General features: G+C 43.2%; 1 protein-coding gene across 3 annotated transcripts in view; it reads right to left on the reverse strand.

Annotated features, from left to right (window-relative positions):
- Positions 1 to 312: 312 nt before the first annotated feature.
- The window catches only part of tmem117 (transmembrane protein 117), a 307,799-nt gene continuing 291,213 nt past the window's right edge, over positions 313 to 16,898 (reverse strand). For all 3 annotated transcript variants that reach the window (XM_068051188.1, XM_068051189.1, XM_068051190.1), the window contains exons 7-8: positions 4,606 to 4,735; positions 313 to 1,741 (exon numbers count right to left, since the gene is read on the reverse strand). In XM_068051188.1, the coding sequence (XP_067907289.1) occupies positions 1,053 to 1,741; positions 4,606 to 4,735 (819 nt within the window). In that variant the 3' untranslated portion in view covers positions 313 to 1,052. The remainder of the gene's footprint in view (positions 1,742 to 4,605; positions 4,736 to 16,898) is intronic.

A 16,898-nucleotide genomic window follows, 5' to 3' on the forward strand; every position in this document is an offset into this window, starting at 1 on the left:
TATATCTTCCTTTGGATTAAACTTGTAAACCAAAAGCTGAAAGGTTAGCTGTTGCCTGAATTTGGCAGAGAACACAAAAAGAAATTGGCAAGAGTGGTACAGCTGGCAAATCCATTTAAACACACAGCTGTGTTTATTTTTAAAGAATGTCATGCATCAGAATAGTCTACATTTTTAAGCCATAATAAGTGATGCTCAGTAGGTCTGCAAAGAGCAATGAACACTAGCTTAAAGGATTACACCGTTTATTCGACATTTGTAGTTAGATAGTATTTTTGCGTATATGAATACAGACAGATGTTTGTGCTTTAGTATACAGTACTGCAATGCAATTCTGATAGTGAAAAATATTCTCTTCTTACACAGTGGCCCACACTGAGCAGTATTGTCTCCTCCCCATCACCTTCATTGCTTTCTTTGGCAGGCAGCCAGCTCACCAGAATTAAAAAATTAATTCTTTCATGTGCAGTTCAGCTATCAATACTATCTGCACCATAACCAATTAAGCATTGGAATCACCTATGCATAACTAACACTTCCCAGTTCATCTTCAGAAGAATGCAGCACTGCATGAGCAAAAGTCCAGTGGCCTCTCAGGCAATCCCATCAGAGAATCAGGAACTTCTAATGTTTCTATTTTGTGAAGATGAAAATCTAGCATTTCATAAAAATTCCTTGAGACAATAGTACAAAATGGAACTTCTCAAGGCACAACTAGTACAGTATTTATCATTTTACCCTTGTGTTAGAGATGATTACTGTATTACAGTACAACTTAATACAGAATTGACACAAACCATGTGCTATTGTGAAAGGCAAGACATAAAGAAATGTCTAGGTGTAGGCACAATATTATGCTTTTGTAAAAAATAAAAGTGATTTCTGTCCCACTGCAGAACCACCACCTACATACTTCAGTTAGTTTGTTTTTTTAAAGCTAGGTCACTAATTTTCAAAGTCAAAATGACACTGTAACACTAAGTGTATAAAGATCTATAAATGTGTAATGTGTAAAAATGAAAAGGTACTTAAGGCCTGTGCTTGTTTTAAATTTAAACTTTAAGATGTTGGTCAGGTAACGTTTTTGCCGATGGATCAGAAGGAACAATAGGGGACATGGGTTCAGTGTCTGGCCTTGTATCATGCACACTGTTACTCTGTGAACCCCTGAGGAAAGTGTCCTGGTCTTCAACAGAAGAATTAGAGGTAGTACCGTGTATAATAGCTGTTGCCACCTCTGTGGACATCAATGGTTCATCATTTATAGTCACAGACTTTTGTGCATCTTCTGCAGACTCATTTAAATCTTTGCTAAATTCAGATGGTGATTTCCTCTTGATTTTTACATACAAATTTTCTTGTTTGTCCTCAGTTAATTCACTTTTCTGGAATCTTCCAAAAAACCAGATGAAGAACCCAAACAAGATAAATGCCAAGATGCTTGGGACAAAAGCAAGACACTTGACCCCAAGTTTGGCACCTATATACCTGCTGTGCAAAAACAGGTCACTGTGGGCATAGGTCCTGTTGGTCAGTGGATTAATATTAGTGGATCTCCATTCCCAGCTTAGGGTACTTTTGTTTAAATCCTTTAATGCCTCTGGATCTTCCACTGTATAGATTTCCTGCCCCGGCCCCACATACTGACCGTATTCAGCTGGCTGGTAAAATATCTGATTCTTCCACATATTCAGGTCCAAAATCAATACAAGAAAGATGATGCCATAGTTAAACCATTTACCTGTAAATAAATGTGATAAATACTGTGAGAATCAGATAGGAAACTCTGCTTAGTCAATGAATTGCCTTCAAAGTTCACACAACACAAAACAGTATTTCTCTTTTTTGATGGTATCACTGGTGGGGGGAGAGGGGGGTGGGGGGGTGGGAGGACAATAAGACAATTGGTTTATCTAAAATATATTGGGCTAAAAATTGGTTTGCCCCATTTTTCAGGCATGGGGAATGCAATTCACGATCTGCCCATGCCAGTTCCAGTGGAGGCAAGCAGCTTGGTAAATTTGGTGCTGTCACCTCATTTATCTGTAGCCGCGTTGGGCCGTGGGGCTCCCGCGCTGCAGCCTTCCTCTGCGCTCCATAGGGAACCGAGCAGCATTGTGCTGATAGCATGTGATGCAACCAGCCTTCTATTCTTAAAGGAAGTCTGTCCCTCTTAAAGGGAAGCAGCACTGAAGTAAACAAGTAAAATAAAACACCGGAGCAGAAAGAGGGTCTCAAGGTCACAGACTGAAGGTCTGAGTGGTGGGGGTGGACAGGAGGAGAGAAAATTGATTCCGCTGGGGGCAAGGAGGTCCTCAAGGACCACCCTCTGAAGGGATTGAGAGCAGGTGGTCGGGGGGGGGGGGGGGGGCGGGGTCACTCTTGGCATCCAGACCCAAGGACCTGGCAGCACCACCACAAGAAGTCTAATGACCTCACGCACGTGGTCAAGGTCAGTGAATGCATTTTCACATGACATCTCCTACCCATCACATCATCAGCCTCTCAAATTGCTCAATGCACCACACCCCCATCACTCAACAAGCACCTGTCCCCAGCACTCAAATACTCCACCTCGCCCTCACACACCTCCCAATGCTGCCAGCCTTACTCTCACCACTCGCTGCCTCCACAAACCTCCAGCTATTCAGCGATGTCAAGCACAACACCCAAACACAGTGCAACACAATCACTGACATTCTTTCCTCTCTCTTTCAGGACAAGGTGGCACACAATAGAAAGGAGCAGAGCAGAACTGGTGGGGAAAATGACGTCAACATCTCCTAAGCCCTATGGAGGAGATGGGTCTCAGCATCACCGGGCCAGCTGCAATAGAGCCCATGGCATCTGGCATTGCTGAGACAAACAGAATGAGGGTAACTTGCTGCCTTCTGCCCTTTCTCAACTACCAGTTTACCCTCATTCTGCTATCTGGTATGGTGAGCAAGCTGCTGATGGTGTGACCAAAGGCCTCCTGCTTCTCACTACACCTCGTTTCCCTCATTCCAACCTTCCCCTTCTAATTTTCTGTTTCCAGACACCCAAGAACTGCTGCCTACCCAGCCACAGGAGCCCAAGAAAAGGAGAGAGAACAAGAGCACCGCACTGATGAAGAGGCCGTGTCACTTGACTGGCATGGCACATACCTTGGAGGCTAGTATTGATTTGGGATCAACACATGCTGAGTAACCAGGCTATGGTTCTATGAGTGAGCTGCAGCTAGACAAGGGGTAAAGGATGGTTCATGTGTCAGCTTACTGGAAAGTAAGGTCGCAGACGAGTTCTTCTACACGGGACTCAGATGAGGATCTCGATGGGGTTGCATACAGGAGAACATTGAATGGGCATGCACACTGAATTGCTGGGTGCATTGGCTGGCCTGCCAGACAGCCTCCTGTCACTGTCATCGAGCATGGAGGAGTCCAGCTCCAAATTGGCAGAGGGTATGGCCAGAGTTTGTCCTCTCCACAGCCTCTACTCCATCCCCCTGTCATGCTGTAGATCCAGAACCACTGCAACTGCAGTCTTCATCCCTGTTGCAGCCTTTGTGTGGACAAGTCATCAAATCCTCTGGCCTCCCTGTAAGGATGCAGCGACACTCCCTGCTAAATCTAGGAACTCACTACAACACCTCCAAAAATACTCCACAGTACTTCCAGAAACTTTGAAACAGCAGAAATTCTTCAAATTTACCTTACCAGCAAGTTGGGCACCTGGCCCTTTAAATAACGCTAATGCTGAGCTCCTCTTGCAGCTGAACGCTTCATCTTAGGTGAGTGATGTACAAAATTGGTGAATGGACTAGTGGGGTCCAAAGTAGGACAATGGGCATCACCTCAGCTGGTAGGCTGTGCGATGTTGGAATAGCACTGGTTTGGCTGCTTCCAGCACATACAGGGAGTGCCCACGCAAGTGTCCACCTCAAGAGGGCACACCATGTGGGCCATGTCAAAAGCAGCCAGCGAGGCAACACGTAACCTCCAAGAAGGCGATTGACAGTATGAATTTTGTAACCAAAGTTCCTAATGGGGTTAAGGACCTTGCATAACATTTTCCACAAAAAATATGAATGTGTATTAAAAATTAAAAAGAGTTCCGATGAACCTGAAATGTTAACTCTGCTTCTCTCTCCACAGATACTGCCTGACCTACTGAATATTTCCAGCACTTTCACCTTTTATTTCGGATTTCCAGCATCCACAGTATTTTGCTTTTATGTATTAAACATTGTTAGCTTTTCTTGTCTAGATTTTGAACTAAATCACATATGGTTCTGAAGTTCCTAATTACTAAGAAAATCATTTACCTTTGCAGAACTTTAGGTATGAAAGGCAGCAAACAGAAAATAAAAAGACTTTTAACATTTGTATGCTGTGCAACAGTTTTGCAGTTTTACAAGAACAGTTGTCAACTCTTAGTGTCATGCACAATGAGTCAGGATAGGTCTAGTCTCCTGGTGACATAGGATTCGAAGGGTGAGGAACAATTGGAATAAGGCACACAGGCATAACTCAGTCTCCCATTTTAAACTCATACATTCTGTCCTTACTTTTACATTTCTATTATACATTCCTATGCCTACTATTTCATATTTATGTCTCTTACCTGTGATACAAATGAGGTATTCTTCCTTGAATATCTTCTGGAAGTGAGGCAGTCTCAACTGAATATGTGAGGTGGGAAGACCAGGAAGGTTGATTTCCAAATTTTCCATAAATTGTGGAAACTCCCAATCCTATTAAAACACAACTTTTTCAGCAACAAGTTCAGTGATAAAATGAGAAACCTACTGACTGATGCCCTTAAATCATTGTACCATAACGTGCTTGGATTAAACATGTTGAAATATGAAATAACCTATCCCCTTTGTTGTTAAATCTGATCCTTTTCTTGCACACCTGCTTTTCCTCAAGACATCACCTGTTTGTATTATAAAATATCATGGAAACAGAATCATTTTTACTTTTCGAATATCGGTCCCTGGCATATATTATTATCAATCCATTGCACCACAGGCTCATTAAATGTCAATGTTATACATTATATGACACCAACATAAAGGATTTTTAGCCCAAAGTGCCAAGCAATGTATCCATTCTATTTGAAACCACAACTTTATTGTCTTTTCAGCATATTTGCTCATTATGCAATATTATGGTTTTCAAATATTTAACACATACTTTGAGGATCATTGCAAAATCTGAATCAGCAACCTGCAACTTAATTTTCTTCATTTTTATTCTCTGCTTATGGTCAGAACCATTTACTTCCAAACCACCAGATGACAAACTGATTAAAGGCTCAAACCCATTTTTATTACACATCCAATTACAAGCCTACACACAATATGGGGATGCCAGCACGCAGCCCAACTTTCAGAATTCCTACTGCATTCTGCCCTACTCCTCTTTGCAGCAGGTGGTACAAATGTATACATGGCTACAATTAAATATGCCAACTAATGGCATGTGGCTAAGTCTCACCAGCTCAAGAAAGCTTAAGGCGCAGCACTGCTATGTAGTCCTAAAACCATCCCAAAATTCCATATGAGAGCATGTTGGCATATTCTCCCATCACTGACAAACTGAGCGTGAAATTGGAATAATTTTTTGGGCGCTACGATTGACCATAGAGCTCCAAAATAGTGGCCTTGGCGCACGTGAACCTATTTGGGGTGAATCGCACCAGATTCCATATTGGTGAGGGTGTTAGGATGCATACAGTGAACAGCCACCAGAAGTATGCAGAGCAGCCAAGGCATGACGTCAATCAGAGTGCAACACTGACTTGATACCATTTTGGAGCTCAACACTCCAATTAACACCCTCTCTTAGTCTCACATAGCTAAGCACACCAGTGCTATTCAAAAGGATCATCAACTACTTAGAGATTAGTTGCTGATTGATTTCTTCTGGCTGTTGTTTAAAGTTTCAAAAGTCTACAGGGAGTGAAGCAGCTTTTACTGACTTTACGGCTTCTGCAGAAACCAGTTGCTCCCAGACATGGGTGCAATAGTTGCCATTCCCTTTGGAATACAGTATGAGAAAGAAGAGGGCACGCGGAGCAGGATAAGCTGCTGGAAGAGGAAGGATGTGAAGAACTTTCAGCAGGAGGCCAGATTTGTTCAGAGTGTTCAGGGAGCAATTCTCCTACCCGAACCCCAGTGAAGAACAATGTGTGTGATGTTGCACTTCAGCAAGGACACCTTCACTGAAATCTGCCTCCTGCTGCAGCCACAGAGTAGGACAAGGACCACATTGTTTGTGGCTGTGAAGGTGATTGCGGCAATGAACTCTTATGAGTCCAGCACCTTCCAGGTTGGAGCTGGAGATCTCTGCAACATCTCACAGTTTGCCATCCACAGTTGCATAAGGGAAGTCACTGACGTTCTATAGTCATTGAGAGCTGAATACATTTCATTCTCCTTTGCCGGAGAGAAGCAGGCAAAGTAAGCATGTGGTTTCACTAGGATTGCAGGCTTCCCTATGGTGCAAGGTGCCATTGATTGCATGCACATTGTTTTGTGGGCATCCCATGTTAGCTGTGCCCTATACTGGAACTGAAAGGGATTCCACACCCCCAAATTCCAGCTGGTTGTGTGATCATAGGCAAAGAATCATGCTCAGTATCCTGGCAGTGGTCATCATGCCTTCATTTTGTGGCAGTCCACTGTGACAGCTACATTTGAGCAACTACAGAAAACCAAAGGGTGCCGACTGAGTGACAAAACTATGCACTAATGATAAATAAAAGCAAGATACTGCAGATGCTGGAAATCTGAAATAAAAACAAGAAATGCTGGAACTACTCAGCAGGTCTGGCAGCATCTGTAGAGAGAGAAGCAGAGTTAACGTTTCAGGTCAGTGACCCTTCATCAGAACTATGTGCTGATGATGTGACTGATGGTGTGAAGCCTATGCACACATGCACAGCATGCATAAAATGAAAGCCATGTGCTACATGAAATGTAATAGAACAGACCATAGGAGGGTTTGTCCTGCTTTCCTTTAAATCTGCTGACATCACCCCTCTCCTCAAAACACCAATGCTTGACCCCACCGTTCTCGCAAACTACTGTCCCATCTCCAACCTCCTTTTCCTCTCCTAAGTCCATGAACGTATTGTCACTTTCCAAATCCATTCCCACTTTTCCTGGAACTCCATGTTTGAATCCCTCCAATCAGGTTTCCACCCCTGCCACAGTACCAAAACAGCTCTTATCAAAGTCAGAACCGACATCCTGTGACAAACGTGAACTTTTCCTCCTCAATCAATTCAATTAATTTTTTTAAAAACCTGGAATTGAAAACTAGTCGCAGTAATGGTGCCATGAGACTATCATCGATTGTTGTAAAAACCCATCTGGTTCGCTAATGTCCTTTAGGGGAGGAGATTTGCTGTTCTGACCTGGTCTGGCCTAAGTGTGACTCCAGACCCACAGCAATGTGGTTCACTCTTAGCTGCCTGCTGAAATGGCCTATCAAGCCACTCAATTGTCAAGGGCAGTTAGGGATGGGCAACAAATGCTGGCCATGCCAGTGATGCCCACATCCCATGAAAGAATAAAAAAGTCCCTGCATCCCAAGCTTCGTTCCCTAGCTACCGACTCCATTGCTCTCCCTGACAACAGTCTGAAATTAAGCCAGTCTGTTCGCACCCTTGGTGTCACATTTGACCCTGAGCTGAGTTTCTGACCTCATGTTCGTGCTATATCTAAGACAATATATTTCCACTCCAGTAATATAGCTCCACTTCGCCTCGGTCTCAGCTCATCTGCTACTGAAACCCTCATTCATGCCTTCGTTACCGCTAGACTTGATATTCCAATGTACTCCTGGCTGGTCTCCCATATTCTACGCTCCGTAAACTTGAGGTCATCCAAAACTCTGCTGCCTGTGTCTTAACTCACACCAAGGCCTGTTCATTGATCGCTCCTGTGTTCGCTGACCTACATTGGTCTCCGTCAAGCAACATCTTAATTTTAAAATTCTCATCATTATTTTCAAATCCGTCCATGGCCTCACCCCTCCCTATCTCTGTAATCTCCTTCAGCCCCACAAGCCTCCAAGATATCTGCACTCCTCTAATTCTGGCCTCTTGTGCATCTCCGATTTTAATCGCTCCACCATTGTTGACCGCACCTTCAGTTGCCTAGTCCCCGAGCTTTAGAATACCCTTCCTCCAACTCTCCATCTTGCTTTCCTCCTTTAAGACACTCATTAGAAACCCACCTCTTTGACCAACCTTTTGGTCATCTGACCTAATTTCTCCTTTTGTGGCTTGGTGTTATAATGCTCCTGTGAAGCACCTTGGGATGTTTTATTACATTAAAGAGGGCATGTGAATATAAGTTGTTGCTCTTGTTGTGTGTCTGGAGGTCCTCCTGCTCCCCTATGGTTACAGGACATCTCTATTATTTTCCACCTCCTTCACCAAGACCTCCAGTGTAGAGTCTGAAAACTTTGGAGTCTGCGCTTTCCCATGTTGCCCCATTATTCAATGTTTCTCAGGTAAGATTTACATCGTGCACAACTGCCAACACGAACTCCAGCCACAATGCACCTCCCCTTTAAGAGTTGCAGGCTAGCTTTCAGCAGTGCAGGCTAACTTTAAGTGATGCTAGCCATTTATGATATTGGCCCCTTGCTGATACATCCAGCCAGTCAACAACATAGTTAGCACTGGCTGGACGCTGAACTCTTTGAAAAGAGCATGGAACACAAAGTTTGCATGCTGCCTGCGTTGTAATCACGCATCTTGATCAATGTTCCCTCTAAGATTGACACACGACTGTGCATGGGCGCATCTTAATGGGAACATTGTTCGTGCATGGCCTGTTTGTCCTGTTTGGCCTGATTGCTGCGTGACTGTGCACCCATACAGCTTAGAGGGAATGTTGTTCGGGATCCCTGTGTCCATTTGGGAACAATCACATTTAGCCTCACTACCTTTTCCTTAGGCAAGGCAAAGAGTACCAAGACTACTCTTCAACTGATTAAATAGCCAGGTAAAGAAAATAGACGGTGTGAGGAAAATGAACATAAAGTGAAACACATCCATGACGTGTTACATTATTGTATACTGTCTAAGCTATTAAACATAACAACCTGACCTAAAGCCCACCTTGATGTGGCATTGCTACCTAACAATGCTGCAATCTGGAAATAAGTGTGAGAAGTGTTATGGTGCAATAGCTAACAAATTTGTGTCAAGTTCCTCCCTCCACTATTTCAATAGAGGCATTATTAGCTCATTTAAAATAAAATGATTAAGACTACCAATAAAAATGAACTTGATTTTAGCATTCATAAGGCAAAAGGGATTTAACCTTGTCAGCTGGGCTGAGAAAAAAAACATGCTGAAGAATAAACAAACACATTGCAATATTGTTTGTTCCTTTACTATATGAACTATTGTAAGAGTCACAGGTGAGGAAGCGCATTCCAGGACCTGCTAAGGAGGATACAATCCACAAGAGCCAGCACTGGTTAGACCAGCTGGTCACGTGACTACCTGGCAGTTTTCTTTTGAACTAGCCACAGGAGAGTTTGTACTCAGAGTGTCTGTTTGCTCCTGGACTGAGAAGATCTCTCCTGTCTGCTCCCATCTCTTTCTCACAAGTCTCTAAATCCACTGAAGACAAATGAACCCCAAGAGAGAAAAGTCTCCTACAGTGAACAAGGTTTAAGAAGAATATTGAGCCACAACGAAAAGCAAGATCTGCCTACAATCAAGGACTCTACAGTGAGCTCGAAGAACCATAACAACAACTCCTCAGATATTGCCTCAAACTTTTCCACTTTATTTTTCTTCTGCTCTTTTCTGTCTCTTGCATGTGTGTATTGCGTATGCATGCTAGTATGGGCCCGTCATGTATCTGTAGGCGTTAACCGAATTAGAGTTTAAGTTTAATAAATTACAACTTTTCTTCTTTAAACCTAAGAAAGCCTGTTTGTGCTGGTTTCTTTGCCTTATAATTGGAAAGCAGTGAACAAGGATTCACCAAGGAGGAGTTAAAAATACAGTGTGTTTAAAATTAAACCCTGTTACGGTGAGACCAGGTGAAGGCTGAGAGGAACCCCTAGACCTCTTTCTCACCTGGTCATAACAATATATAGCCACACCAACTCAGATCTTACTCTGTTGGGCTACACCCACAACTCCCTGATCATGTCTGGCACGACATCACTTCTAGCTTACTAAGGTGGTCCTCTTCAGGTTGTCCCATAACGTCGCTCTTTTTTCCAAAGATAAAAACATGTGTACAATATACAATGATGCTGCGGTTTGGACTAATTATATATGACTAAAACAAAATGTTATTTACAAGTAAGTAAGTGTAACACACTCTAAAACGTAGAGGAGATTTGCTTATTCATCCTTATCCTGTTATTGTAAACCTCTTCCCAGAGCTAAGCTCGTCTCGATGCCTATTCTGAGACTCTGGTGACTCAGAACTCTGGTTAGCATGTTCTTTCTCTGTGCCTGTGGTCTCTGTATGTTCATGTTCAGACTTTGTCTTTTTATGTGTCCGTGATGCTACAGGGTTGTCACGTTTGTTGTTGTGTAGTTCTCAGAGTTGACTTTGGTTCCATCTGAGAATCGCAGCATTGGATATCTGGACCTCGTACGATCTGGGCTGGTCACATATCCTCACAACCTCTGCAGGATATCAAGTTTGGTGTAATGATTGAGGACTCTGACCTTCTGTCCGACTTGCAATCTAGCTAATTCTGGCCCTGCTCGCCTGTCATACGATGCCTTCGTTTCCCTTGTTTCAAACGAAGTATATCCTTTACTGTGGAAAACTTAGAGAGATAATGACTGGGCAGGATAGTTCTTATCTGCCTTCCAAACATCAACTCTGTAGGTGACAGTAAGCTACATCCGATGGCGTAGCTCAGAGATGCAGCATTGCAACCTCAAGATCTTGTCCCATTTGCCTACACTTCAAAATCAGTGATTTGATGGTGCACACCATGTGTTCAGCCATTGGATAATACAACAATGATGTCATGTGATGGGCTCCCCACCTGGCACACATGGCTTGGAATGGTCTTCCTGCATTTTGCAGCCTATTATTGGAGATCATTTCACCTGGCATGCCAAATAGGCTGAACAGAGCACAGACTGTATCAGCAACCATTACACTTGACGTATCTCGTAGCTGCCAGATGATCAGAAACTTGGTGAAATAATCCAAATCATCATCTTGAACATGAAATTAATCTGTGCCAGTCTTTGCCCATGGATGTGAAGGTGTTTCATGGGAAAAACATGGGTTCCTTCTGTTGATTTGGCTGACAGTGTTGACATGCATCACCACCGTCTGAACGTCACTGTTGATTCCTGGTCAGTAGACCATCTCTCTGGCAAGGCGTCTGGTATGTTCTATTCCCAAATGCCCTTGTTGCAGTTGGGTTAGCATATCAGAATGCAGAGCTTTGCATATCATGACATGTTTTCCTTTGAAAATCACCTCTTGTGATATACGTCTTGATACAGCCAGAAACAGCGTAAACATTTGGTTACTTCCCGTGGACTGTCAGGCCATCCCTCCACAATCACCTTCCACAACAACGATAGGGTAGGGTCACGTGCCATCTCATCTCTTAATTGCTCGCATTTGTGGGGTCCAAAACTCACAAGGTCGATCTTCAAGACATCTTGAATCTCACACCGTGAACATGCAAATCTAGCAAGACATCTGCATCTTTATTCAGGTTAGGCAAAGAAATTGCTTAGCGAAATTGGGGATGTACAGGACCAAAACTTTGAACAGCCCTAGACGTTGTTGTAGGTCTTCCCAGTCCTGAAGAGTTGACATGGCTGTGACATCTTCGATCTTATCTGGATCTGGCCATATTCCTGTGGCGGAATATATCGACCCATAGAAGTTGATGTGCCCAACATTGACCTGGCACTTCTTGCTATTAAACCCAAGGTCCTCACGACAAGCAGCCAGCATTAGCAAATGCAAGTTTTGATCATGCTCTGCCTTGGTCTGCCACATCACCTCCATATCGTTCGCTATACAAATACAGCCCAGGACATTTTCTGTTATCCTGTCCATGTATTGTTGGAAAACATCCTGGCTGATGTACAGACCAAACAGTAACCATTGAAACAATATCTCCTGAATGGCATTCTAAAAGTTGTGAGTAGCTGGGACTTCTTGGCTAAGTGGACAGACCAGTAGCCATGCTATGCGTCGAGCTTTGAAAAATACTTAGCATCAGTAAACTTAGAATTCAGCTCCTCAAAGGTTCGGAATTTTGTGTGGGCATCTCGAGGGCTATATTCAGTTGTTGTGGGTCTAAGCAAATCCCGAGATTGTCATCTTTCTTCAGCACGCAGGTAATAGAGCTGGTGCATTTGGCGGATGACTCCATTGTGCTCCATCTTATCCAGCTCCACTTTAAGCTTCTCTTGAATGTGCACACTGCACTTCCTTGACATGTTGATAGTAGGATCTGCATCTTCCCTCCCATGCAATATGGCATCACCCTTGAAATCGCCGATTGCATCAATCCTATCTGTTTAAAGTGGTTTCAGGTCACTAACCAATTTAATGCACTCCATGTTGCAACCTTCCATACCACGTTCACTGCTGACCTCGTATTGTGACGATTCGTAACTCTAGGGATATTGGAAGTCCTGTGACAGCTGGTCCAGTTGTGTCTACAATATAAAACATTTGTGGTCGCCATTCGGAGCTCCCATCGCTACACTGCAAGGTTAACGTTCCAATGTATTTTATTGGAGAGCCATTGTAAGAAATCAGCCTAGTCGTGGTGGGTCATACCATCGATTCCCACTTCTTTAACTACAGGTCCTTCAGTATACGGATGGACGGAATATTTTCACTTGCTCTGGTGTCGATTTTTACTCTGAGCTTATGCTTGCCACTCTCTGCGGACATCTAATCCCAATCACAGCAAATGCTTCAGATTGTGTAATAGCATTGGCATGTTGATCCTAATTAGCTATGTGAAATGTTTGCTTGCTGTACGCATGAGTGCACTCTTCATCCATGTCCTCCTGACAATCTGTATTTCTGCTGACCTCATGTATCTGCTTGGGCTTTTGTTGTGTGTTGGCATACCTTTTGTTGCATTTGCCATCCTGTCTTGCAGATGTTCTCTCCGCATGGTATCTGCCACAATTCCTGTGTGCAGTATCTGAGTTTGGCCTGCTGCACTGCCTTGCCCAATGTCCTCACATGCCACAATCTTTGCATTGGTCCTGGTAGGCCGGACAACTGTGAATTGGGTGAGTCAGGCCACATTTGCCACAAGGCTTAACAGACTTCTGAGCCTTGGTTACCATACCAATTGTCATAGCCGTCCTCATTACTTGTAACTGTTGGCGCCCAGCCATGATGGCTTCAAATGTGCTTCCATCATTGAGTACTGCATCTATGATGTGTCCTTTCCTCTTTTCGAGCAGGTCTTTTTTGAAAGGCCTCTTATGGGATGGATGCGATTACTAGCTATATAATCTGTTCTGACAATTCAATATCTGCAAAGTTGCATTCTTGAGCTTTGACGCAGCACATTGCAACAAACTGGTCAATGGATTCATCCTGCCTTTGCTGGTAGATCATGAGTTCATGTACTCGGAAATTGACCTTCACCTTGAGTTGATCCTCTAGGAACGTCCATAGCTTTCTAGGTTCCTGCTGATCCTCAGCTGGCAATCCTAATGTGCCGATCCATTGCAGACCCTCGTTGCCCAGTGTGATCTTGTTTTTTATAGCTTGTTTCTCTGGTTCACTCATTTCTTGATCCAGGAAGCACAGTTCCAACCATTGTTGAAACAGTTTAAATTCAGACGCGATTTCCGACGCCTTCCAATCAATAATTGGATACCTGAAAGCCATTTTCTGGATGATCCTGCTGTTTCACAAATACTGGCTTTTTCACAGGTTTTCTTCTTCACAGGCACACTTCTTTTACAGGCTCTGTTTTACAGGTTCTCTGCTTCACAGGTACAACTTTCTGCTTCTTTTTTTACACAGGTTCATTTTTGCAGGCCTGCCCCTTTTAAGAGTGAGAGGACAGTAGTTGCTTTCTTTGTTTACAAAGCTTGTTCAATTTTTTTAAACTGAGAAAGCAGTTTTTTCTCTTTCTCTCCATGGAGAGCACTGCAGCGTGCAGTACTGGCAGCTGCCACATCCAGCCTTTTACTTTGTGCTGGACCTCCAGTGGCACAGTTGAGCTCTTCCCTCTCCTTTTGGCTTAGGCCCTGACAATGAAGAAAAAATGGAAAACTAATGCAATAATGGCCACAGCGACGACTTTTCAAATTTATTTGACCCACTGCCAGATTAGTTGAAAGCTCCATTCTCCTGGCAAATTATCTACTGTACTCACAGAATTTCAACACCTCCAGGGGTCCTGTCTGCAGTCCTACCTCACTTCACTGTTGTAGGGTCTCCTGCCAACTGCTCTCCACCTGAATCTTCAGCAACGCCAGGTAAGCAATCAGCTGATCCTTGTTCTCTCTTTCTGTGTTCCTCAGAAAAAATCAAACGTTGCTACAATGTAATAGTTAGTGGTCTTCGGAGAAATATATTCCAAACGTTGCCACCGTGTAATATTACTTAGTTCACATACCAAAGGAACATCATTAGATTCACAGGACTGCAAGTACTATCCAAGGAAAACATGGGTTTTTATTATAACTTAACTAGAATGCATATATATATGTATATATATATATATATATATATATATATGGCACTGACACGGAACACAAAAGTCCGAGTGTATCAAGCCTGTGTCCTCAGTACCTTGCTCTATGGCAGCGAGGCCTGGACAACGTATGTCAGCCAAGAGCGACGTCTCAATTCATTCCATCTTCGCTGCCTCCGGAGAATACTTGGCATCAGGTGGCAGGACCGTATCTCCAACACAGAGGTCCTCGAGGCGGCCAACATCCCCAGCTTATACACACTACTGAGTCAGCGGCGCTTGAGATGGCTTGGCCATGTGAGCCGTATGGAAGATGGCAGGATCCCCAAGGACACATTGTACAGTGAGCTCATCACTGGTATCAGACCCACTGGCCGTCCATGTCTCCGCTTTAAAGATGTCTGCAAATGCGACATGAAGTCCTGTGACATTGATCACAAGTCGTGGGAATCAGATACCAGTGATTGCCAGAGCTGGCACAGCCATAAAGGCGGGGCTGAAGAGTGGCGAGTCGAAGAGACTTAGCAGTTGGCAGGAAAAAAGGCAGAGGCGCAAGGGGAGAGCCAACTGTGTAACAGCCCCGACAAACAAATTTTTCTGCAGCACCTGTGGAAGAGCCTGTCACTCTAGAATTGGCCTTTATAGCCACTCCAGGCGCTGCTCCACCCATTGACCATTTCCAAGCGCTTACCCACTGTCTCTCGAGATAAGGAGGCCAAAGAAGAAGAAGAAGATGTACACACATATATAGGAGCCACACCAACACACATCTTACTCTGTTAGGCTACACCAACAACTCCCTGGTCATGGGTGACATGACATCACTTCCTCCGGTGACCTTCATTTACAGCTTTTTAAGCTGGTCCTCTTCAGGTTATCCCACAACACACATCTCTGTCCTACAGCTAGAAATTGTGGTTCACTGCAAATTAGAATCAGCAGATCTGTGGCAGATCCAATCACATTCTTGCTAATCCTTAATCTTTTCCTAATGGGAACTCTGTACTGAATCTTCCAACATACCAGAGTTTCCTACAGTATTAGGTGAGCATTGTGGCAATACAGCAGTCTCCTCTGTTGTTTTCTTCAGCAACATCTGATTTTTTTTCCCCCAACTAAGATTACCATTTGACCTTCATCACTAAAATTTTATTCAACGGACCTGCTCAGTGCAATTTTTGTCAGGAGCGCCTGTGTTGACATGAATTGTTCAGGCTCTTTGATCCCTACATTTACACATTAGAATCATTGCTGCTGGGCCCATACACCATATTGTTAATTTTCCACAGAGCAGGAATGCAAGTGCGCTTGCAAAATAAGATCATCGGCCTACAGCAGGGGCATGAAATAAATCTGACCAATATTTCGGCAGGAGGGCTAGTAAGCTTGACAAGCTTATTTTATAGTTCATAAAGAATGTAAATGAAAACAGTAAAACACAGCCTTACTTTCAATCTTAATGACAGGATCACTTTCAGATTTCAACATTGTTGTATTATTTTTGCATAAAACCATCATCTTATTTTGTATATGCTATTATTAGCTATGGTTAATGATTCTCCTATAAACAAGTCCTTCAAAATAAGTATCTACTAAATTAACAAGCTACCAACCATATTAAATGAATATTTAGAATGCAAAATAAGTAAATTGTCATCCAATCTTATAAAGAAATTATAACAAGTAATAAAATGCAGTTGGTAGGACTATTTCAAACAAATGAGTAGGTAAAGCTACCATTTAATTTAGGAGACTGGCCCCAAGATACTGAGTATAGCTAGAGTGCTTGTTAATGGTTCAAATCAGTTCAACAATTAGACTTGGTTCCTTTAACTGATAAGCAATTTATTGATCCCTCGGAGTATGTCTTATTCCTAAATGCTTTACAACATGTCCCTATTTTGAAGTTGCTGCAGAAATGCAAGTTACTGTTGTTTCTATCCACGTAGTAGATTCACGAGAATGGTTCCAGGCATGAGGGACTTCATTTATGAAGATAGATTGGAGAAGTTGTGTCTGTTTTCCTTCGAGAAGAGAAGGCTGAGAGGAGATTTAATAGAGGTGTTCAAAATCATGAGGGGTCGGGACAGAGTAGATAGGGAAAAACTGTTCCCACTCATTAAAGAATCAAGAATGAAAGGGCACAGATTTAAGGTAATTGGCAAAAGAAGCAATGGCAACATGAGGAAGAACTTTTTCATG

Source organism: Heterodontus francisci, chromosome 18 (genome assembly GCF_036365525.1).
Source record: "Heterodontus francisci isolate sHetFra1 chromosome 18, sHetFra1.hap1, whole genome shotgun sequence".
In the NCBI taxonomy this organism is placed as follows: Eukaryota; Metazoa; Chordata; class Chondrichthyes; order Heterodontiformes; family Heterodontidae; genus Heterodontus; species Heterodontus francisci.